This window comes from Epinephelus lanceolatus, chromosome 5 (assembly GCF_041903045.1).
Source record: "Epinephelus lanceolatus isolate andai-2023 chromosome 5, ASM4190304v1, whole genome shotgun sequence".
Classification (NCBI taxonomy): Eukaryota; Metazoa; Chordata; class Actinopteri; order Perciformes; family Serranidae; genus Epinephelus; species Epinephelus lanceolatus.
Genome location: NC_135738.1, coordinates 44,835,421 through 44,860,284, shown reverse-complemented (window position 1 = coordinate 44,860,284; position 24,864 = coordinate 44,835,421). Strand labels below are relative to the sequence as shown.

The 24,864-nt window shown below is 41.0% G+C and overlaps 1 protein-coding gene across 1 annotated transcript; it reads left to right on the top strand.

Moving 5' to 3' along the window:
• The first annotated feature begins 297 nt into the window (after positions 1-297).
• Positions 298-23,005, top strand: LOC117262209 (transcriptional repressor CTCF-like). Its single transcript, XM_033634991.2, is given in 18 exon segments — positions 298-336; positions 338-458; positions 461-549; positions 7,272-7,452; positions 7,602-7,747; positions 7,922-8,041; positions 8,246-8,425; positions 9,725-9,937; positions 10,086-10,248; positions 14,678-14,848; positions 15,002-15,135; positions 15,442-15,562; positions 16,730-16,879; positions 18,153-18,313; positions 18,737-18,919; positions 19,028-19,160; positions 19,737-19,976; positions 21,270-23,005. Coding segments are annotated over 18 exon segments (2,793 nt in total). The 3' UTR covers positions 21,518-23,005.
• The last annotated feature ends 1,859 nt before the right edge of the window (positions 23,006-24,864 follow it).

Genomic DNA, 24,864 nt, shown 5'->3' with positions numbered 1-24,864 from the left:
TAAGTTTAATATAAATCAATTTGGCTGGTGTAGTCCAAATATTCTCTCAGTAACAAAGAAATGCAAAGTGTTGTAAGTTTCCCCAGTCTTCCCCTCCTTCATGTCTTGATTTTTCCCTTTTCTTTAATCTTTTCTTTGTATATATGTATCCCTAGCATGGTTAGTTGTGTGTGTGTGTATATACTGTTTATGTTAATGTATTTATGTTTGTTTAATTAATTTTTCAAATAGTAAATCTCATATATCCGAGGGTCCGGAAAGAAGCCCTATTCCTAACATTGTGATAAATGGGCTTCAATGTATTCCAACGGGGCGCCCCTCCTGGCCAATCAGGGTGTCTGCAGCAGCTTCGACACCACCCCCCAGCGGCCGCACAGGCGCACTGAGCTCCCAACTGCCATTTTGTGGCAGAGGCTACTCTGCTAAAGCGGGAGAGGGATTAAAACAAACTGCGAAGAAGCCTGCATTTCTTCTCAGCCTATTAAACTTTGTAGCACAGACTCCCTGCTTTCGGACGAGTTAAAGGGGAAGAGAAACACTCAAAAAGAGGTAAAGTATCACTACTTTTCTGATAAGGGGGGAGTTTGCAGGATCTTTAATCGGCCTCTAGGTGTCACGATGGGGCTCTGGGTCCGGGCAGCTCGTCGGAGAGTGTTTGTCTCCCTCTATCGTTATTGAAAAACCCGTCAAAATACGTTTAAATATCCGAAGTTGCGATAAATGTACACACAGCCCACTGTATTTTACATGTATCTGTGAAAATACCGTCGAGGATAAGTTACGAATACTTGGATGATTTGGTTCGAGAGTTTAGGCCGAGGCGTCCATTTTCTCGCTTCTTTGTTTCCAGTCTTTACTGCCTTGACGACATGGAAACTGGCGGGTTTAAGTTATCGCCCTTAGCTAATGCTAGTTTCTTTGCATTCATATATGCCGAGTGTAAAATCAACACGCATTCCTACGTGAACGATGCCGTTAAGTTGTGAGTGCGCACAAACACCGAGTCGCTTTTTTACCCAGCTGACAGTACTTTTAAGTATGTTATGTAACATTAAACCAGAGATTTATTTGAAGAAATCTATGTAGCAACTCGCGTTAGCCAAACAGCTAACGTTTGGTCAATTCAGTCTAGGCCTATCCCCACCCAGTGCCTTTAGTAACATTATGTCTGATAGTATCGAAAGCGCCGGAGTCCCCCAAAATTTCCACAGCTAACCTTAGCTATAGTAGTTCGTTTAACTGAATAGGTTGTCGCATCTACTTAAGGATTTCCTGGTAGCGAAATATACACACAGAGACTGTAACGTTAAGGCCAGCGCAGAAAACAGAATGACGAGGCATTCACAGCAAAACGGCGATCACAGCGGCCACTGATTCACTAAGACCAAATACTCGATTTGTGTTTTCCGTAAATCAGCCATCTTCCATGATCGAGCACTGCATTTCTCTTCTTTTATTCCCTGTCATCGCGCTGTGGTCGGATTTGGCAGTTGTTGTTGCACCCGTCGCCCGCTTGTCTCTATTCTAAGCCCACCTAGAGCATCATAGCCACAGATATATATTATAGCAGAGAGCTCCCTCTACGACTCGGCTTGGAGAGCTACAAAAATACCGCTATATAAGCGCTGTGCAAGGAGGCGACAGCTGCCCGGCTGTACGCTCAGTATCATTGCTGTGTTGTGGTATATTTGATGTAACGTTACTGTGAGTCAAAGCCTCTATGAAGGCCTATACCAGAGCCTCCACCATTTAGCAACATAAAGATAAGATGTCATGACATGGCATACCTAACAAACAGATGTTAGGTATTGTCACAAACATGACTATGTAGCTGCTACACTCCTCATCACTAATACATACAGGTTACATTTCCCAAGTTGTCAGTATTTATCACGTTGAGATCGGAATACAGCTGCAGTGTTTTTAAATGAGTGAATACAGTTGGTCAATTGACATCATCTCAAGTACACACACTCAGAGTCCATCTTATTAGCTACTTTGATTGTTAATGTTAAAAGCTACTTCATTTAAAATATGCGTCATGTCTACAACCAGCATATGACGCAGGCAAGGTTAAAGACTTATATCATTTTTTGACCAAATATGCAAATCGTTTAACTCAATGACCTGCAGGGTCTTTAGATTTAGACAGTCTGGTTCTTGCACTAGGGCGAATAAGTGGTAATTCAGCATGGACCAAACCCACCAATGAAAATTTCTTTGAATTCAGAAAAGGGCCAGCAAGATTTTAAGCTTGTGAAATGCTTGGAAATCATTTTAAGGTCTGTTGTTAACTATTACCAAAAAAAACAACTCAGCTTGTCTTATACAAAAAAAATCTCTTGAGAATGTATAGCGATAGAGTCAAAATAACCAGATGTGCTTAGGCCCAGTACTGATATTGGTATTTGGACAGTTAGGATTTTATTCAACACTGTGAAGAAAATGAAAGTGTTTTTTTTTTTTTATTTATTTATTTTTTTTTTATTTAGATTATTATTCGTGTGATAAAATAAAAAAAAATCTGATGGGCCACAGTGAAGACCTGAACACCAACGAAACATATTGCCAGCTAAGTCCACAAGGACTTTATTAATCCCCTCCCCTCAGGGATTAATAACGTATATCTTCTTCTATATGCACAGAGCCTTCACTCTGCTAAACAGCCTCAACTTGCATTAGAAAAGTGTGCACTTGAAACAACCAAAGAGCTAACAGAACAATGGCCAAGTAAAGAAAAAAAAGAAAACATAGAATTACTCAAAAAAAAAAAAAAAAGAAGCATTTAAGTTAGTGTGATTGTTAAAAAATGATACAGAGAATTGTATAAAAAGCTCCTACAAATATCAGGGAACTCATCTCCTATGTAATATTAATATAATCTGCTGAAACAGATCATGATAGCTCATTTTACACAAACTTCCTGCAGTTATGCATTTGGGTTAATTGTTCAGTTTGTCGGTTATTCTGCACTGTTATTGTTATGCACTGAATATAATGTGGAATATTGATAAAATAGGTCACTTAGTCAGGGCTCATCAGTTTACTCAATGACAGAAAGGAGGTCCCTTGAGAGAAAATGTAGGGTACCACCTAAGTATGTAGCCTAATGGAGAAACAATTTCTAAATGACCCCAAATCTAGTTACTGATCATCCAAAATATATTGGCCCAATTTCAGTGGGAATCCTCCCAACATATAATAGTGTTTATTTAGTGTCCCACATTGTGTATAAAACTAAAGTTGCATCTGCACAAACACATTTGAGTTAATAAGGTATGCATTTTGGTGTTATGTCCAGCTGTTAAAGCAGAAAGCATTTCGTTAAGTTATAGTGCAGGGTGTCTGTTTACAAATGTTTTCTACCCGTTCACATTAAATCAACTTGCTGTTTTTAACCACATGTTTAAGAAGGGTGGTAACCCCTCACAGAAATTTGCAGGAAAGCCCAATCAGTCTTCTTTCAGCATTGGCAGTATAAAAACAAAATCGGGGAGTGCGGCAAAATGCTGCCTACCTACTTTTGTTTATACAGAATGTGCCTTTTTCGGAGTAATGGGGGCATGAACAAGTAACAAAACATGTAGCTCAGCATGTGATGTAAACAGTGATGTGGGAGGGAAGCCACGGCTGGTCAGTCCTTCTGCAATTCTCTCGTAAGTTGGCCCATTCCTCACTGTTCCTGTCATTTGATGTTTAATGGCCTCTTCGTTTGCGAGGGCAAGGAGGGCGCGCATTTCCTTGTCTCCCCAGTTGCTCATCATTACAGTGTCTGTCAGGTTTGCGTTTCCCTCTTGCTACTAGCTGCTCGCTAATTCCTGCTTTAGCTGTTTCCTGTTTATCCACCGCCAGTGGGTCGCACGTGCGTCGTCGTCAACAGCTCCTCCCACAAGTCTTCAACAGCCCCTCCCGTTGTGGATGGGCGCCTCGTTCTTTTTAAACTAAAAGGGTTCCGCCAACATGACTACCGTACAAGGCGGAAAATTGGGCGCCTCGAATCAACTCGCCAATCCAGCTCTGTGTGTCTAAACGCTATAGCTTGCCGGCAAAACAGCCCAACATTCGCGGAAAATCTCGCAGTGTAAAAGGGGCTTATGTCTTGAACATTCCTGCTGCTTCTAGATGCAAATGAGGTCTTGCTTGGTATAAAGCTTCTTTACCTAATAAGGAAGGCACTGTGTGAATGAAAGTTGTTTTGGAAGACTGCAAAGAATCTCTTCAACTGTTTATTCAAAGTTGGATTGACACCCACAGCAAATTGAAAATTAAGCAGTCCCTTTTATGTGTGACAGTTTGAGTAACCTCGTTCACCACTTCACTTAATCACTTGGTCTTGATAGTATACTCCAGAAAATAGGGGCATTCTCAGCTGCTGAGCTGGAAAAATAAAAAGAGAAGATGAGCTGTTATGGAAGCACTGAGTAGTAGAGTGAATGTATCTGCCCATCTCATTGTGATGATGTATTCTCCCTCCCCTCTTGCAGGTTTACAGTCAGGTAGCAGCCTAAAGCCTCACGTGAATGCAAGTGTCTTGAACAGAACATTTAACATCAGAGATGCGTAGGCTGATAAAGTCATGGTGTTTGTATGTGAAGGAAACATCTCTGTGTCTAGGTGCAGCTGTGTAACATTTTCCTCTTCCCTCTCTCAGGTTGGCAGGGACAGTCAGATAGCAGACATTGGATTCAGCAAAGCTCAGGGCTTTCAGCGGCAAAGCAAAAAGGGAGATCACCTGTCTCAAAACCCTGCAGGCTGCGGCCAAGTCTACAGAAATCATGACAGTTTCAGTTTATCGTTCCTATTTCAGGTAACATTAATAATGTAAAGTGCCAACAATTTCACAAGAATGGCTTTTTTGAAATATGTCAAATTGGCCACTGATATTTTCTAAGACACACCTTTTTCACCAAACTGTGGGTCAAAAGTCAGCAGTGAACAGTTGGTTACAGTGTGCAGCGGGCCATGTAGGTAACCAAAGATATCGATCAAGAACACTGAGATTCAAAATAGTTAAACTTTGCCAGCTCACTGTGGGTGAATTTAACTTGACACAAGCGTAAACTATGCTCAGCACTAGGATTTAATGGTTTGTTGTAACTTAAAACAGCAAGGCTACTTGCTGGTAACACCACCAGGGCTTGAAATACCACATGCATATACATAGTAGTGCACTTAAAATTTTAGCTGTCCATGTGATCATCCGCTCTGCATCCATCAGTGTTCATAACTTGGTACAGCTGCCAACTCATGCATTGACTGTAAGCCTCATGCAGTTGAAACTTTTCACATGCTCTCATGAAACAGTTTATGCTCAACACACATCTATTTTTTTTAAGCAACAAAAAAAATTTAAGTGATAATGTTTCGGAGCGAAGAGAGGACACTTTCTATGCATGTATAGACATGAGGAGCAGCACAGCATTGTAAAGTAGCACTGTAAACACTGCACCACAGTTAAGTTAGTTTGAAGTTGGATATTCAACAGTGCAGACCCAGCTGTAGTGTCTTTACTCAGTTTCACCTTATGTTGGCAACAGGAGGACAGCCCTCTGTTTAACTGACTGAGAAATCATCATTGTATTAGGCCTACTATTTAAATAACTCAGACTGATGTTTCTCAATACCATCATGTTGACTTGCCAATATTAGTGAATATTTCTATTAAAAAAAGTAACAAAAATATACTAAATTGGTCTCATGTAGCACACATATTTTCATAATTTTTAGTTATTTTATTCAACATAAATAATAATAATTTATAGAACATATTGGCATTTTTTTTTTTTTTTCAGTAACTGTATGTGGCTCAGTGACTTAAGCCCTTATTAGATAGGAATTGTGCGAATTTGCAGGAAATCCCAATCAGTCATTGGCAGTATAAAAACAAAATCGGGGAGTGCGGGGAATGCAGCGCATTATGTTTATACATAATGCGCCTTTTTCGGAGCAATGGAGAGCGTGAGCAAGTAACAAAACGTGTAGCTTAGCATGTGATGTAACCAGTGACACAGGAGGGAAGCCGCAGCTGGTCAGTCCTTTGGCAATTCTCGTAAGTTGGCCCGCTCCTTACCGTCCCCGTCATCTGACAGTTAATGGCCTCTTCATTTGCGAGGGCAAGAATGGTGCACAATTCCTTGTCAGTTGCTCATCATTACAGTGTCTGTCAGGTTTGCGTTTCCCTCTTGCTACTAACTGCTCGCTAATTCTGCTATCAGCTGTTTCCTGTTTATCCAACACCAGTGGGTCACACGTGCGGCATCATCAACAGCTCCTCCCACAAGTCTTTAACAGCCCCTCCTGTTGCGGAAGGCCGCCTCGGTCTGTTTAAACTAAAAGAGTTCTGCCAATATGACTACCCTACAAGGCGGAAAATTGGGCACCTCCGATTAACTTGCCAATCCGGCTCTGTATTATTAAATCGAAGAAAAGTCCTAATATGATTTTTTTTAAAAAAACTTTTCCATATTAGGTTCAAGAGAAGCTGCCCAAAATGTCCCCCTGGTTGTATAAAATTTTAAGTAGTTTGACTGTACATTATTGTAATTTTGGTTGGATTCGGCCATGGCAAAATTCTGCATAAAATAGGGAAAAGAAACACCAAATGGTGCAGTAAACCCCTTTTTTTTAAGTTACAAGCACCACTGCATACACACAAATAGTATTATAAGCCTTGTCTTTTTTGGGGGGGAAAGCTGGAATTTCTGTCATAAACAAAATTTGATTTTAAATGGAACTACAGATATTAAGTCACAGAATGGTGTTTGTCCAGATTGTAATATAGTTATAAAGTACACTAGCTAATGATTGTGAATTTTCGGTAATCTGTTTTTCATAATATACTATTACTAGTTTTGCCTCAGTGTTTATATAAAAGAGTATCAGAGCTAAAACAAGTAGTTGATTAACGACATCTTAATAGTTAATTGTCTAAGCATAACACTAAAAACAGGTTTCAGCAACTCAAATGTGAATATATGTAGTTTTTGAAAATCTTATATGTAAATTCAGTGTTTTGTGGGTTTGGACTTTTGGTCAGATGAAACAGTTTAATACAACAATCTTCAATATATGAACATAAAGATGCACATTGTGAGGATTTTATTTGGGGAAAAGGAAGATTTTGGTCTGAATTTGTGGTGAATGCAAAAGTGTCAATTTCCAGTGTTTAATCCTGCTCAGCATCAATGTGGACCAACAATGGGGAGAATTTGGAATCAGAGATGAGGTAATATACTGCTGATAGTGTTTGTTTCCACAATGCCATATTTCAGTTCCTACCCAGCATGGACGGAGGGCCAACAGAGGGTGTAGGGGTGGTGGAGGTCCCCACCAAAGACTTCCCCTCCATCCAGGCCGTTCACAGCCAGGATGCCATGGTGGCTGACCTCCTCCAGCAAGCTGCGGAGGCCGGGGGCGTGGTAGAGGGACAAGCTGGAGTCGTCCTGGAACAAGGTTCTTACTAACTGGACATGAAGTAGTCCTGCATTCATTATGTATCCAGAGCACAAAGTAGTAGATTTATATTTCAAGTAGAAGCAATAATGTACGTTTTCGTAGAGAATGTAGGTCAGTATTTTATTCCCAGCAATGTTGTGTTTCAGGTCACGGTGAAGGAATGGTAGCAGCCACCCAGGCCCAGCAGCAGCTGATGGAAGCTGGGGTGGGGGTTGGTGTGGAAGGTGGAGCAGGGGTTGAAATGATGGTTATGGACTCACTGGATCCCACTTTGTTGCAGATGAAGACTGAGGTAAGCTCTCTGTTAGACAGGCTTGGCCTCACAGGAAAGTTCAATTATTGCTGATGTCACTCTAGTTTTAGAAATGAAATCAGCTAAAAGTGAGGACGCCTAACGTGCTTGCTGGAGCTGTTGGTTTACTCAAAGTTTCATGTAACAGCCCTTTAAAATAACACTGATTTGCAGGTGATAGATGCTGCTGTGGGGGGAACATCAGCAACTGTGGGTGTTGTTGGAGGGGTAGCGGGTGCTGCTCACCAAGCAACTGTAACAACAGTGGACCAGACTCAAATCATCACACTGCAGGTAGGTGCTCTACATGATAGCATCTTCCAGTTATTTCACAGTTTGTTCCTGTGGGAGAAAAGCTGGATTCAAAAGATGTATGTAAGCCTTTAAGAAGATATAGCCCCAATAGTTGTATCCACCCTTAGATATTGAATTTGTTTTCGTAGATAACCTGTTGTTTCCCCGGACATGTGTGCTGACCTCAGGTCTCTCTGTTGTCAGGTGGTAAACATGGAGGAGCAGGCAGCTCTGGGTCTTGGGGAGCTCCAGCTGGTCCAGGTGCCTGTTTCTGCCACTACTGTGGAGGCCCTGCAGCAAGGAACCTTTGTAGACACCACTGCTATGCCAAAGGACGGAGACCCAGTCATCTGCCACACCCTGCCGCTGCCTGAGGGCTTTCAGGTACACAAACAGACTTATGGGTCAGGCTTTAACTCAAATGTTTAACACTAATGTGTGACTGAATTTCAAAATTAGCAACCTCATCAAGTTTTAGGCCTCTGGCAGAAATGCCACATAAAAACGTTTGAGTCCATTTTACATAAACCTCACCATTTTAATTTTTCTAAAAACTTCTGTGTAAAACTTCCAACATGGCTTAAAGAATAACTTCTGCATTTTTCAGCCTGGACCCTATTTCCCTGTGTCAGTTAATTAAAGAGATCGATTTTTGAAACTTTTCTAGTATTGAGGGAGCCAGCAGCTTCCTCATGATATTTCAAAGAGAGACTTCTACTTAACAAGGCAATAACAAATCGACCGGATCAAGTGAAAAGTAAAGACACTTCAGACACTTATAATAACAATCTGAGCTGCTCTGTGGCAAAAATAACCACTTTTAACGGACACGCAGTGATGACGTTCAGTGGCCCCATGTGCTTCCATTACAGCTCGTTCCATGGCTGCCAGCTGCTCCCAGCTCCCTCAATACTAAACCAATTTCAGAAATTGTTGTTGCAGTCTCTTGTCTCTCTTATCAATTTGCAAGGGGAAACAGGGTCCAGGTCAAAAAATGCTGACGTTATCCTTTCAGTCTGACTTGAATGTTATTACATCGGTGTAAAGGCCACACAAGGTAAAATAGATAAACTACTTTTTTCTGCCTTCAAAAGGCTAATTTAAAGTTGTGTTGTGGTGTGTCTGGGGCACTCTGAAGTTACACCTCTGAAATGTTAATTAGTAGTGGGTTTTCTATGGGGTTTCACTGTGTTTGCAGTTCAGTTTGACTAAACTAACACACCTAAAACACACATAAAACATGGCTTAACAGTAACCTTATTAAACAAAAGTACAAAATAGGGCTCCATTATAGCTCACAAAGTTCACAGACAAAACTTTGTCTTTGGCTAGATATGTTTTTCCCACAAATACAGCATAGCATCAGCCTGTAACATTCCCCATTGCATTTTCCATTAGAAAATCTGTGTGTTCTGCAGTAGTGCATCCAATTTCTTTTTTACATTCATACACTCTAATTTTTCCTCACAGTGAAATGCACTGTATGTCAGAATAGAGAGCAGGGTTGCAGCACTAGCAGGCTGAGGTGGACAAACACAGAGTACAGTAAAGATTGGCATTATTTTAGAAATAATGAACATCATCAGGAACATCATTCTCTCATACACTTCAGCAACTACAGAATAAAACCAGTTTAAGTTTAAGTGATTAATTGACCAAACAGTGAATGCATTTGATGTGTAGGTTGTCAAGGTTGGTGCTAATGGGGAGGTAGAGACAGTGGAGCAGGAGGAGGGAGGAGAAGCCCACCCTGAAGAGGAGGAAGATGAGGAGGTTGGAAATCAGCTACTTGAAGAAGGGGAGGATGAACCCATTCCACCCCCGACCGACGACCCAAACTGGGCTAAAGACCCAGACTATCAGCCCCCATCTGGAGCTATCAAGAAGACCAAGAAGGTCAGCTAGTTGTGTGTTATCAATATCTGTTGTAGTGGAAGTAAAAGTCTTCTCTGTAATTGAACTGGACTTAGACAACATGTTGACAGGTGTGTCTTTAACTGTCGTCAGCTGATGATGAGGTCTAATGAGTTGCTGTTTTGTCCAGGGTAAAAAGAGTCGTCTGCGTTATGCTGAAGGAGACAAGGACATGGATGTCAGTGTCTATGACTTTGAAGAGGAACAGCAGGAAGGCCTTCTGTCTGAGGTCAATGCTGAGAAAGTGGTGGGCAACATGAAACCACCCAAACCCACTAAGATCAAAAAGAAAGGTGAGAACCCGCTGTTTGCTGGACTAGTGGTGTAATGGCAATGACACACACACAAACAAAAAAAAGGGGGGGGGGGGGGAATCATCACTCCCTAAGATATCTGCGGGGAGGAATGAGGCCAGAGTCAAGACACCAAACTCTATCTATGTTCTGTTGTTCAAATAAACATTTAAAAGGTGTCTAATGGTGAGTCTAATAAATAAACAATACAAACTCACAAAAGTCAGGAAAGGTATATTTTTACACCTATTTACCTTTTGAAACGGAGAAACGTTGAACGCAGCCAGAATTCAAGTTTCTCTTTTACTGAAAAAAGACAAGCTTAGTTACCTTGTGAATGCTTCGAAAAACACACTTCATTTCAAATCAACATAAACAAAATAAAACTCACCAAAACTGGTCAGTCTACAATAAACCCTTAATTTACTGAGTTAGATGGGAAAAATATGTTTTTCCCTGCAGTCTTTCTGCTGTTGTTAGCCACCTGTCCTGTACTGTTAATCCCACCACTCACAGTCATTTCTCAGCTCAGCTGCCTGCTCCACCAGTAGAGACTGGCCTCTGGTGGTTCGTGTTATGCACTACACACAGTACAGTCTTAATGCAACCTCTTACTGTGAGGTTAAGAGAAGGATAAGCGTCTGTATTTTTGACGATATTGAAAATCATGCCGTCAGGATTTCTCAATATACTGTAATAGAATGATAAGGCCCAAGCCTCTCATATGACATCCAAGACAGGTTTCACACTACAGTTTGTCAAAAATAGAACGTTTATTGAGGATCCACTCACATGACAACCTGTGAGTCCTGGAGACTCACAACATATAACGATGCATTGTAATACTACTATGTTCTTACCATAGTCTCATTATTTCTGTCGTCAGTGCTAATATAATAACAAAGACAACAACATTTGTTTAACCTAATCTGAAAATGAAATGCTTTTTAGACCATTTTTTAAACAAGATAGAACATTTTCTTGATTATTTTGATTATGTTTATTTTGTATTCTTACATTGCTCAATATATGATGGTTATGTGCACCAGCTTAGAGTCTAAGGGTGATTTCACACCTAACCCTTTAGGTTCGGTTAAAACAGACTCAGGTCCATTTGCACAGTTAGTACGGTTCATTTTAGCTAGTGTGAAGGATGTCAGTTGTTCCCAAGTGTGGACCAAACAACTGCGTCTTGGTCCCTGTCCAAATGTGAAAGAAAACAAACCAATCACAGGATTTTATGATAGCAGATATGTGATTTTAGCAACAGCTAAACCAATAATTAATCCATCTGCTGATCGTGAAATCTATCTGCGACTTAGAATTAATCCTGGTAGAGGCCACATATATCCCATAACCCATTTATTCAGTGAGGGTATATTCCCTCATTAAAAAGCTGTTAAAACTGCCATTATTGTATTTGACTCCGTGTACTTTGTCTATTCATTAAGTTCATTAAAAAGTGTGTGACAGTGATCCCACAGTATTAAGCCCTGAATCAATACTGTACAAGGCTTTTGCAAGCCTTCTTTTTATCTGTCTCTGTGTTAGTTGTTTTTCATAACATGCCATTGATTTGCAGTCTAAAGCTGTTTCCACCAAACATTTTTCAGTATGGTACCTTTGGAACCGAAAGTACCCTTCAGACATGGTACCTAGACCCTAGCATTTCCACCTTAAACCGTGCCCTGAAATGTGAGCAGGGTTGTTGTCACTCAGTTCTCCGTCCTGCACTTGCTGTATTTCCTCATTATCGGTGACACAAAGGAAGGTCTGCACCTTGTTTATCGTCCACAGAACTAGGCTGCACAACGACATTTTCAGAACAAAATAAAACAGGCTGCAGTGAGAGTATCTCGCCATTGGGATTTTCAAATATAGCGGGTTTGTGCATGTAGTCCTTCTCAGGCAAGCTTGGGGTGATGCCGTAGCCTGACGATACGCGACCCTTTTTTTCCATTCAAGTGAGGATTAGAATATATGCAGTTCCTATAACCCGGGTGAAAATTGATACGTATAAACGCTTGAAGATCCACTCATTACTAAAAGTGTATGTCATATAAAAGATTCAAGTAATGGTCAAAGTTGTCATGTGGATATTTAAGGTGTGCTGATGGATTCACATCGTCAGCTCATCGTCAAGTTAATGTTCCACCTTAAAAAATCCCGGCAGTTGGCCCAGTGAATGAATTTACTTTTTCCTCCGACTCCAGCTGCTTCAAGAGGCAGCAAAACATCCTTATATTATATAGTTATAGTCTACTAATTAAACTCTCCACGATATGAACAGTGGTTCTGCCTCAAACCAGCCACAACTCAGCCCTGAGCAGACTGACCATCAGCTCATGACACATCAACAGACTGCAGTGTTCATAGCTCCACCTTTTAGTACCAGATCTGTGTGCTAGGTACCCCAACAGAAGGGGTACCAAAAATGGTAATGGTACGGCACGGTTCCATTGGTTCCATCCACAACTTTTTACAGTGGAAACGGAAAAACGTGTACCAAACTGAACCGTACCGTACTGCTTGGTGGAAAGGGGGCTTAATAATAGCCTACTTGTGATGCTTACAATCAGTTACATCTAGGGGTGTAACGGTACACAAAAATCACGGTTCGGTACGTACCTTGGTACACAAGTCACGGTTTGGTTTTTTTCGGTACAGTATGAAAAAACATAAAACATACCACCACAGCAGTTAACTCTTTTTACACAATTTTTGAATGAAACAAATATATATAAAATCCTGCTTTTTCACATTGTTTGAATGGAAATAGAAATATAAAAGTGCAAAATAAAATCCTGCTGTTTTTTAAACACATTTTTTGAATGAAAAATATAAATATAAATTTCTGCTTAAACAATTTTACTCAAATAAAATAAAAAGTATAGTGCAGCTGGTCAGCTTTAAAGCCTGCTCAGATTCAGTTTTACTAGGAACTTACTTAGCTTTCCCACTTTGTTAAAGTGCAGTAAACAAAACATGCTTATATCTAAAGTGCAGTTTAAACAATTTTACTCAACTCCAATGGCGTTGGTTATTTCTTTAGCGCGATCAGAATGGTCAGGGAAACGCTCTTTCTCTTTAAACGACGACGATATCGTAGTTTGCACCAGATTGCTCTTTCTAGTCGTGCCGGTTAACGTTCAAACTCGGGTGGTGTCGCTTTAGATGTGTTAGCATGTTAGACATGTTTCCAAGTACATACCCGACTGTTGTTCTGCAGTGTCGGCACACTGCTTTTGACTTGTCCACTAGTTTATTTCCATCTTCATATTTTACCCTGAAACCAAAGTGTTCCCAAATGGAGGACTTAAGGTTTGCGGGTGGGTCTTCAGGTTCGTCAGGCTCACTTGCCATGTTGTCAAAATGCGAGAATGCGCTGCACAAATAAAAAAAAAAGTGAAAGCGGAGATTTACAGTCGGACTCGGTCCGTCACTCAATTATGTCCGTCGGGGAACTAGATATTTTAAATGGTTCGGCTCGCAAAAACGGAATTAAAATAAAACAAAATAAGATAAAATAATATCCTGCGCCCAATAATTCGGTACAGGGTCGTGCCGAACCGAAAGTCGCATCCTGAACGGTTCGACACAAATACATGTACCGTTACGGCCCTAGTTACAGCTCTGTGAGCTCTTTATGAAACCAAAGAACAGAAATATAAAGACATTCTAAGCATTGAAGTGCTGCTACATAAACTTCTGTCAGTCACCAGAATATGATTTCTCCATGTTGATCCTGATGATGCACTGATGATGCAGGATGACAAATGAGAAAACTGTCCCATCACTAAGTTACTTGTCATTTAGTAGAACTTCATGTTTACTCCTCTTTGTTCATTTGCAAAAACTCTAAAACTAAAATGCAACAATGTATCATTTTTTTCCCTCTGGTGTGAACCAAATGAATCCAACTACAGGCGTGAAAGCACCCTATGCAGAAGAGAAAAGATTGCCAGGATTAGCTTCTGTTCAGAGTCCACTGCATTTATTGGCTGCAGGCTCCTGTACACAAAAATGCAACATGTCTTACTGTGTCATCAGTTTTTTGTTTTTTTTTTTTTTTTTTGTTGTTGTTGTTTTTCAGAATGAGATGAGTGGTCACGTATGCTAAAAGTGATGAAAAAAAATGGTATCTGACTATTCACTGTTATTGCTCATCGACTTTAAGTGAAATTGTATTGTGATGAAAACATCATCTTTTTATTGTTTCTACAAAATTTTGTTTTTCAAAAATCACATAAATTGTAACTGAAGCTTAATATAATAAGTTAATAAAGTTTTTGTTCAGTTCTCAGGTATGTTTCAGATGCGATTTTAAGTATCTCTTATGTCTTTGTTTTGCGCGGAGACAGTAGCTACGGGAAAAAGATAAAAACACTGTAATTGAATGTGAGGTGTGTGTGTCGTTGTCATGTGTTAGGAGTGAAGAAGACGTTTCAGTGTGAGCTGTGTAGCTACACGTGCCCTCGACGCTCCAACCTGGACAGACACATGAAGAGCCACACAGACGAGAGACCTCACAAATGTCACCTGTGTGGAAGAGCCTTCAGGACAGTCACCCTGCTAAGAAACCATCTCAATACACACACTGGTATACACAACTACACCTCGTCTTATTAACATTAGACTCTAATGGGACCACAACAGTAGGACTAGTTTCAAAGGAGACAGATGACTGATTCGGTTTTCCATTACCATGCAAGAATAGCTAAAACGTGTCCTTTTGTTTGTTTTTTTAATGCAGGAACTCGTCCACACAAGTGCACAGACTGTGATATGGCTTTTGTGACCAGTGGAGAGTTGGTTCGTCATCGTCGCTACAAACACACACACGAAAAACCCTTCAAATGCTCTATGTGTGACTACGCCAGTGTGGAGGTAACACAAGCTCCTGTCTGCTTTGTTTTTGTTACAAAGTTTAATCTTTTACATTTGCTATACTCACTTTCACCCACATCCACTCAGTCAGGAATAAAGAACAGTGAAGACTACATCCACAGTTGTCTAGTCAGCAGCTCTGAGGGAGGAAATTAAAGAGTTCATCTACACTGCTTCAAACAGTAGATATAAAACAGTTCTAAGTCTAAAATAGTTACCATCAGCCATGTCTTTATGATGGCAGGTGCATTTTTTGCTGTAGTGTTGTGATATGTGACCATGTGTTTGTGTGTGGATGTTTTGTAGGTGAGCAAACTAAAGCGTCACATTCGTTCCCACACTGGTGAGCGTCCATTCCAGTGCAGTCTTTGCAGCTACGCCAGCAGAGACACATACAAACTGAAGAGACACATGAGGACACACTCAGGTAAACTTAACCGCTTAACTGCTTTTCTACCTTCAAAAGCACTGGAGAAGAACAACTGGCATGTGTTAGTTTTCAGAAATATAGCACCAGTGTTTTATTAATGCCTCTGCGCTGGTGATAGCTGTGGTCAGAGGCATTATGTTTTCGGGTTGTCCGTACGTACGTAACATTCATTCATCCTGTCTTCATGAGCACGATATCTCAAGAACGCCTTAAGGGAATTTCTTCAAATTGGGCACAAATGTTCACTTAGTTGAACAATGACCTAAGATTTTGGTGGTGGAGGGTTAAGGGTCAAGGTCGCTGTGACCTTGCATCCATCTCATTCTTGTGAGCGCCACATCTCAAGAACAGCTTTAGGGAATTTCTTCAAATTTGGCACAAACATTCAGTTGGACTCAACGATGAACTGGTAAGAATTTGGTTGTCACAGGTCAAGATCCTTGTGACCTTGTCTTTCTCATTTTTGTGAATACAATATTTCAAAAATACCTTGAGGGAATTTCTTTGAATTTGACACAAATGTCCACTAGGACTGAGAATAAACTGGTTAGAAATTTGTGGTCAAAAGTTGAGGACAGCGTGACCTCACAATAAAGGTTTTTTGGCCATAATTCAAGTATTCATGTGCTTATTATGACAAAACTTCACAAAAATGTCTAATAGGATAAAATAATGAAGAGATGACATTTTATATCCAAAAAGTCAAAGGTCAACTTCACCCATCTTGGGTGTCTACCTTGAAACTGCTGATCATCTGTTCTGTGGCTGTGAAGCATCCATGTTTTTACAGGCATACAATCGTGGGGTGACAATTCCAGTTTTGGTTTGTTTTGTTTTTATTCTGGGGATAAAGGCATATAAAGTGATGTTTTTATGTTAACATGGTTATTTTTTTAGCTCCCTTGAAAAACAAAAAAAAGGATTCCAATCAACAGGTTAGGAGGTCATTTGACCTTTTGCTCACCTCCTCCCCCATTTATTGTCAACTACAACCAACTAGAGAAGTATCATATTTATCTATAAATACTGATGAATGCAGGATTGTTAAAATCTATACTTTTGGGCTAAATCTTACATTGTGTTTCATACCTCCTACCCGATTGTTACTTCATAAGATTATGAGAGCAATGATCAACCTTTGTACATTCTCCATCCTCTTCTCAGGAGAGAAACCTTATGAGTGCTACATCTGCCATGCCCGATTCACCCAGAGTGGAACCATGAAGATGCACATTCTGCAGAAACACACAGAGAATGTGGCCAAATTCCACTGTCCACACTGTGACACTGTCATCGCACGCAAGAGTGACTTGGGTAACACTGACACACACACACACACACACACACACACAGTGAAACTTAAAGGCATAGTGCACCCAAAAAAAAACCAACTTAGCCATTATCTAATCATCCATATGCCGAGGGAGGCTCAGGTGAAGTTTTAGAATCCTCACAACACTGGCAGAGATCCCAGGGGAGAGGGGGTAGCAACACAACTCCACCTAATGGAGGCTCCGCAAGTGTTGTGAGGACTCTAAAACTTAACCTGAGCCTTCCTCGGCATGAGGGTGAGTAGATAATGGCTGAATTTTCATTTTTGGGTGCACTATCCCTTTAACTTAGTTCACACTGCATGACTTTCAAAGTCATTAGATGGCTGCACTGTCTACATTACACAACTATCTGTCCTGTTATTGGGAGTCTTGAAGTCATGGTGGTTTTTATACTGGCTGGTGAGGGTTTCACACACACAGCCCACAGTCACAGGGTGTTAACTAGAAAAAATATAAGTCAAAAAGTGACCAAGCACTGTTCCAAGTAAGTTATTGTGTGCAATAGTCTACCCTCCACCTTTTCTTTCCCTTTCCCTTTCCTTGTCACTATCACTCTCTCTCTTAAACACACACACACACACACACACACTTACCTTGTAGAGCACTGCAACACTGCTCGTCTCTGCCGTCAGCCTGTGTCTTGCGCTCGTATTGGCTGTAGCTCGCCAACAAGTTCCCAACAGGTCCAGATACAACCTTGATTTCAAAAAAGTTGGGACACTGAAAAACATAAATGAAAACCGAATGCAATTATTTGTAAATCTATTTCGACATACATCAATCAGCCAAAACATTAAAACCACTGCCAGGTGAAGTGAATAACATTAATCATCTTGTTACAGTGCAGTGTTCCATTGGGAAACCTTGAGTCCTGGCATTCATGTAAATGCTACCTGATGCGCTCCACCCACCTAAACACTGTTGCAGACCAAGTAAACCCCCTTTGACAGTGGCACTTGTCGATGGCTGATAGGTGTATATTCACTTGAATACAGTACAAAGACAAGCTATTTAATGTTTAAACTGATATACTTTATCATTGTTTTTTTTGTTTTTTGTAAACATACACGCTTGCCTGTATTTGCCTCTAACCTGGGACTTTTGTCAACCAAAACGTGTCATTGAGCAGAAAATCAGGGCTTAAGTCCTGTGCAGTGTGAACTAGGCATCACCAGACAGACAAGATAGTTTACACTGCCAGAGTTTTTCATTCCCCTGATGTGTTTTCCTCTGTTATGTGTGTGCATCTCCAGGTGTCCATCTCCGTAAGCAGCACTCATTCATTGAGACTGGAAAGAAGTGTCGTTACTGCGACGCCGTTTTCCATGAGCGCTACGCCCTGATCCAGCATCAGAAGTCCCATAAGAACGAGAAGAGGTTCAAATGCGACATGTGTGACTACTGCTGCCGCCAGGTGTGTGCACACTAATGTCTTTGAGTATTGATGCGTAGGGTTAACATTCTCGTAGCAAGTAATGTCACTTGAATATTAAATATGTCACCCAAATAAAATAATAAAAAAATATTCATTTTTGAATTACAGCAATGATGGTGGCTCTGTGAGTTGTTCACCATCTTAGTTAAGTTTGTCTGCTGGTAGATGTTTAGTAATTTTAGTGTACAAGTGAGAAGTCTGGAGATAATCAGAATCTTTAAGATTCATCCTCAAGGCACCATGAAGGCCATCCATCCAGTAGTTGTCGACATAGTGATGGACAGACCCACAGATAGATCAATATAGGGCAATGCCGGTACCATAGCTAAAACATGATTTGAACTGATCTATAGTACTGTCGGTTTAACTGTGGTATATAACTGTGCATCCTGCTGGGTCCAGGAGCGCCACATGGTCATGCATCGTCGAACCCACACTGGAGAAAAACCCTACGCCTGCAGCCAGTGTGAGAAGACCTTCAGGCAGAAGCAGCTGCTGGACATGCACTTCAAACGCTACCATGACCCCAACTTCGTCCCCACAGCCTTCGTCTGCCCCAAGTGTAGCAAGACCTTCACTCGCAGGGTAACAACACTCTTTCTACCTGTCACATACCTCTTAGGTGGTTCAACATGGGCTAAAAAATAGTACGTTTTAAAAGTCAACAGGCTACCTAACAGTGCGTTCTTGCAGAACACCATGGCCCGACACGCAGAGAACTGCAGCGGTGAGGTGGAGGAAGCAGAGAATGGAGCTCCAACCCCAAAAAAAGGGAGAAGAGGGAGAAAGAGGAAGATGAGGAGCAGGAGAGATGAGGATGACAGCGGTGAGAATTTTACATTGCATACAAGTGTGGGCATGACGCTGTGTTTGATCTGTTCTGATTACACGGTGGCCGTGGGTCCTTAAAAATCTTAAAATGTCTTACACAGGGCATCGGTAGCTTAGTGGACAGTGCTGGCGCCCCATGTACAAACGCGATGCCTCGCTGCAGCAGTCGCGGGCTCAACTACGGCTTGCGGCCCTTTGCTGCATATCATCACCCCCCACTAAGACCTTGCAAGCTATGGAATAACAGGAAAATGCAAATGTAATTACAAATAGCTTAAAAAATAACAACAATTACTCAAGGTGATTAAAGCCAGAGCCTGGAAATGTTTATTAAGCAAACTGCGCTGTAGTTGTTTCAGTTGTGGTATGGGAAATGGGAATCAGGGAGGTGGAATTGTACATACAATGCTGTAAGCTCAGAAAGTATGGTCTGTGTTATTTGGTCTTAAATTTAACTTTAAGCGGTATTAAAAACATCTTTAAAAATCTTAAATTAAACTTCTTTATAACTGTAGACACCCTGGACTAGTTAATCTGATTTCCGTCTTTGCTGTATCTCTGTGTCATGCAGAGGAGGATCACGCTGAACCAGATGAGGATGAAGAGGGTGAGGGTGAAGAAGAAGCAGCACTGCTGCAGGAAGAGGAGGAGCCGGAAAACATGGAGCTGGACCAGGCCCCTGCTGCCATCCCAGTACCAGCCCCTGATGAGCCACCGGTCAAGAGGAAACGAGGCCGACCCCCAAAGAATGCCCCCAAGCCTCCAACACCCAGCAAAGCAGTCAGAGTGGCGACCAAGGCGACTGCTTCTGGTGAGAACACTGACAGGATTTATTAGACCTGTTGATGTTGAGCACTTTAATGGAAAACAGGATGCATTTTGTCTTGGGGTGGTCATATGCAATAAGTGTTGTGAAACATGCACTACAGCTAAAAAAATAAACATAATGCTAAAGCAGTGCAGTTCCTATCAGTCATAATTAAACTGCTGACTAGGACTATCAAAGCATTGCAGCTGAGAATGACTGTTATGCATTTAGATTTCAGACTGGATGTTATTTTACTGAAATGTGCATGTCATGCTGAACATGCACAAACAAAAGTTGTACATAGTGACCTATCAGGCTGCAGCTTTCAGAGAGGTTGATGTATATAGTTGTTACTGAGTGTGCCAAAGAACTGTGAAACTCAACATCTCAGCTGGCTTCTTGGATCTCTCCATCTACCTTATAATTTGCAGCATTTTCATGAAATGTCATGTCAGTTTCTCTTTGCAACTCTGTAAACAAATCCCAGTTAAACTTTACCATTGTACAGTGCTGTGCTCAGTGCGAACATGCCTTTATTTTATGCAGAGGCCACACTGCCTGTGTGAGCAATTTGTGACGGCTACCTCACTGAACCGCTGTGACTCGCATGTGTGCAGTGCTCACACAGAGGGGCCTGCTGCTGTAACTACTGTATTTCCAAAATTAAAAGCCACAATTTGAATTTACAGCTCACAGATACTTACCTGGTGTTTCTGGTGTTTGTGTGGCATCTAGTGTCAGGAAAAAATGTTGCCCATTTCTGATCTGTCATTAGTGCCATTAGTGTTTATTGTACTATGTGAATGCTGCTGTCACACTACCTGTCCCACTGAGCCCCCATTCAAATGAATTGTTGAATATTCGTATTCAAGACATTTCTTATTTTGAGATGTTCCCCCACTGAGCAGTCACTGAGCAGCGCTGTTCACACTGGCAGTGTGGCTGCTCTAACCTGTTAACACTGGCACTGAAATAAAAAACAAGAGTTTCTGTGATGCACGTGTTGCTCACACTGGCAGTGTGGCTCGAGCGTTAGTCACCATATCTAAAAACAAAAATAACAGAATACATCACAGCTGAATTGTAAACAAACAAGTGCATGTGCGCTCAATATGCAAAAATATAGCATTATCATGAATAATCAGTTAACACATAAAGACCAGAGATGATCAGTTATTGTCTTGGCTCCTTCAGAAAAATTCTATTCTTTCCGTCATTCGAAAGAATGGCCACTTTTTTGTTCTCACAACCCCTGAATGCAGCATCTGAATGTGTCTTTGTTGTTGTGTTTTGTAGCTGCTGCCATCATTCAGGTGGAGGATGAGAGCACTGGAGCAGTGGAGAACATCATAGTGAAGAAGGAGGATGGTGACGCCTCTGCAGCGACACCTCTGGAGCAGGGAGTGGCCCTGACAGTGGAGGGGGTAGGGCTAGATGGGGAAGGGGTGGAGACTGTTGAGCTGGCTGTGAATGAAGAAACAGCGGCCGCCGCCGCCAACGGAGATCTGACGCCAGAGATGATCCTCAGCATGATGGACCGGTGAACACAACACAGCCGCACACATGCAGCTGGACTATGAGTCAGATTGGCAAATACACATTAACATTTCCACATCCACGGCCTTCACCCTCATGTTCCATCAGTGTGAGCTTGTCATGGCGGCCATTTTGCCTCCATTCAAGTGGCTGCAAAACAACCATGCACAAAGAAGGGAAGTTGCATGTAAATACATACACACAGTAACTCCACATCCATGTACATCAACTGCATACTGAAGTTTGTGGGTCACACACACACACACAACATACCATACCCCACTACACATACCTGTGTCATCTCCCACATCATATACAGATATCGTCCAAGCTAACGACAGACTGCTCTCTGCTCTTAAATGCTTTTTTCAGTTTGAATGTCTTCTGAATGAATCATTGTGTATTTTGCTACTTGTTTCTACCCAAAGCCACATCCTGTGGCAGTCTCTACCCACACACTCTGCAGTTATTGTTCAGCTCCTCTCTGTGTTGCTCTGCCCAAAGGAGACATCATTTGATCTACTTTCACTCTGATTTTCTGCTGTCCCGCTTGCTGTTCTTGCAACTATGCTGATTTTGCAAATTCCAAGCCTTTATATGTGTATATATAGATATAAATGTAGTTTTTCCTAATGAAACGTAGTATATGGTACTTGAGTTTGTCACTGAGATACCACTTGCTTTCAGTCATACGATCTGTATTTTATTTCCCCCCAAACTATGATTTTCCTCCTCGGCCTGTGTAAACACATGGCCCATGTTGTGGTGTTTGTACATTGAGGCTTTTACAGAAGAAAGTTGTCAGAGGGATTCTTCTTTATTCATGAGCAAATGGGCACAGGTAGATCACATTCAGAGGAACTGAAGTCAGGAATTTAGCTTTCTAGTTCATCTGTTTGACATCCATGCTGCCTGCAGTCAACCTTGTCCTAATGGAATCTTGCCCTCAGCTCATGCTAATGAGATACTTGAGATAGCTGCTAATTTAGTTTCCAGTCACCAACATAGTTATTTTTCAACTGTTTTCTATTTTCTTCTACCTCTCACTGATGGAAGATATTTGTCATTCATAGTCAACGTTCCTCCTTCTCCTGTTCTACATTTTGAAGGAGATCGTTTGCCACCACATGAACTGAATGATCCCTGTCAGTTGGAGAAAATCCTGGAAAAGTTGGTAAAACATTGTACTAAAGTTGTGATTTTGAACATTCCAAATCCTTCAATTAACATGGAATTATGTCTATGCATTTGAATCATCTCACTTGAAGTAAAAGGCAGTAACAAACTCAAACATTGTTTTGCAAGCTAATATCAGACACTCTTATTTTTCCTTGAAATGGATTCACATCCCAGCTAATGTATTGCTTGGAACAGTTATCTAAGACCAGATTGTGAATCAGTGTGTAACTCAAACAGCCCTCTCCCCCCACAATAATCAGCCAACTGTGGCAGGTGGTTTGCATGTAAATACACATATTAAAACCTTTGCTTTTCGATTTCTTGTGAACCTTTATAATGTTTTTAAATAGACGATTTAAAGATGTGTTGGTTAAAAGGGATATTGAGGTTTTCATTGACATGGTAAACATGTTGGTGCCATAGCTGGTACTCCATGTCCCCAGCCTGTAAAGGTGGTTTGCAAAATGACCTCTTCATCATGCTTTCGTTCCATAGATGAGCCCCTCTTAACCAACCAAACACAACTAATCTGAACCACTATCAGTTTTCTGTGTATAATTTGTTGCTCATAGCGATACAAAAGTGTTTTCAGTTTTACAGATAACTGTTTGACAGTTTTCTTTTCTGGCCAATTTGTAGTTGCCACTGCATTTCTCTGCAGCTGGTTCAGTCGTATGACGGAAGCCTTGTCTCATTCTGTTCTCCTTTAACGTTTGGCCCGCAGGTGAGTTTAGCATCACCTGTAAAGGAACAAGAGGTTTTTAAGTATCTGCTGAAAGACAAAACTGTTGGGCACTCATCTAAAAACATACTGAATGAAGTTTAGCTAGTAAAACAGCCTTGTTCTTTTTTTGACAGATAATATACTGTTTTTGGAAGCCGTGTGTTTTATTTGCTGTACTATGTGACTTAATTAGGTAATGAAGAGGGCTCTTCCACACTGTCCTCAGCCCTGGATTAAAGCTATTCACTCAAGTCCTGCAGTTGCATTAACCCTGGGCTACACCTTGCAGCTGACACTGAGGTTTGTCCTCTCCAGCTCAGTCACTCCAGATAAGAGTTAGCCCTCATTTGTATTTAAAAAACAGGGTTAAGATCGCTTTGTGAATCAAGGTGAAAACCAAAAGTAATCTTCATGGTCCAAATTTCAACAAATCATATGATTTGATTCTTTTGAAGATGTGATAGGGCTTAAAGCTCTGAAGTGATCTGATTTCCTAGTGGGCTTGACCACAGGTTGTGATGGTTGTTATGTGGCCTTCCTTTTATGACAATACCTGTTATTGTCAGGTTGAACCATTTCCTCTGTAAAAACATTGGTTAGATGCCCAACATTGTAAAACAAGGCTGTAAAGAACCATGAACACAGAAATGGTCACAGAAAAAATAGCAGTGCCAAGATACTGATGGAAGGTTTCTGAGGAAATCAGTGTTTGGATATCAAATTGACACTTTTATAAGAATCTTTCAGAAACATTTATTGTACTGCTTTTGTCTGAGATCTCATTCTGTAAAACAAAAAAGGACAAAATATTCTGTTGTCAACCTATCATGGTGTTCTGCAGGCGGACGGATGGAAGACAGATGTTTGACTGTTCTCATAGCAACAGCATTGTTTTTGTTTGTTTGCACATTGCTTGTTTGTTTTGGCAGAAGAATTGAGAGAACGGTTTTAAGATGGTTTTAAACATATCCGTTTTAAGACCGAGAAAACAGAAGAAAACTTTGACGTCATTTTTGGAAATGAGACATTGTACAGCTGATGAAAAATAAAATCATCCTAATGGGCCCATGACTGCTGCATGCTTCTTTTCTTTCAGTTATACAGCAGTGGGGCAGTGTTACAGTGTGCATGTGATGACAGAAGTCTATAGGAGCACAAACCTGTCCAGGACTTCGGCATGTGTGTGTATTTAAAGGGATAGTTTAGTTTTTTGAATTGCGGTGGTACGGTTAGTTATCCATAGACAGTATGTTAAATACAGTAAATGTCAGTGTGCATGCTCTAAGTTTGGAGAGGCAAGCTGGAGTCCAACATGGAAGCTAAGCAAGGTAGTGCTGTGGAAGGGTCAGCAACAAAATGTTTTTTAGCCACCTAAAATAAGTCCCACCTAAAAAAACAATACCACTTTAAGTGTGTGCTACATTGGGAGGACTTCCACTGCTCTACCTTTCT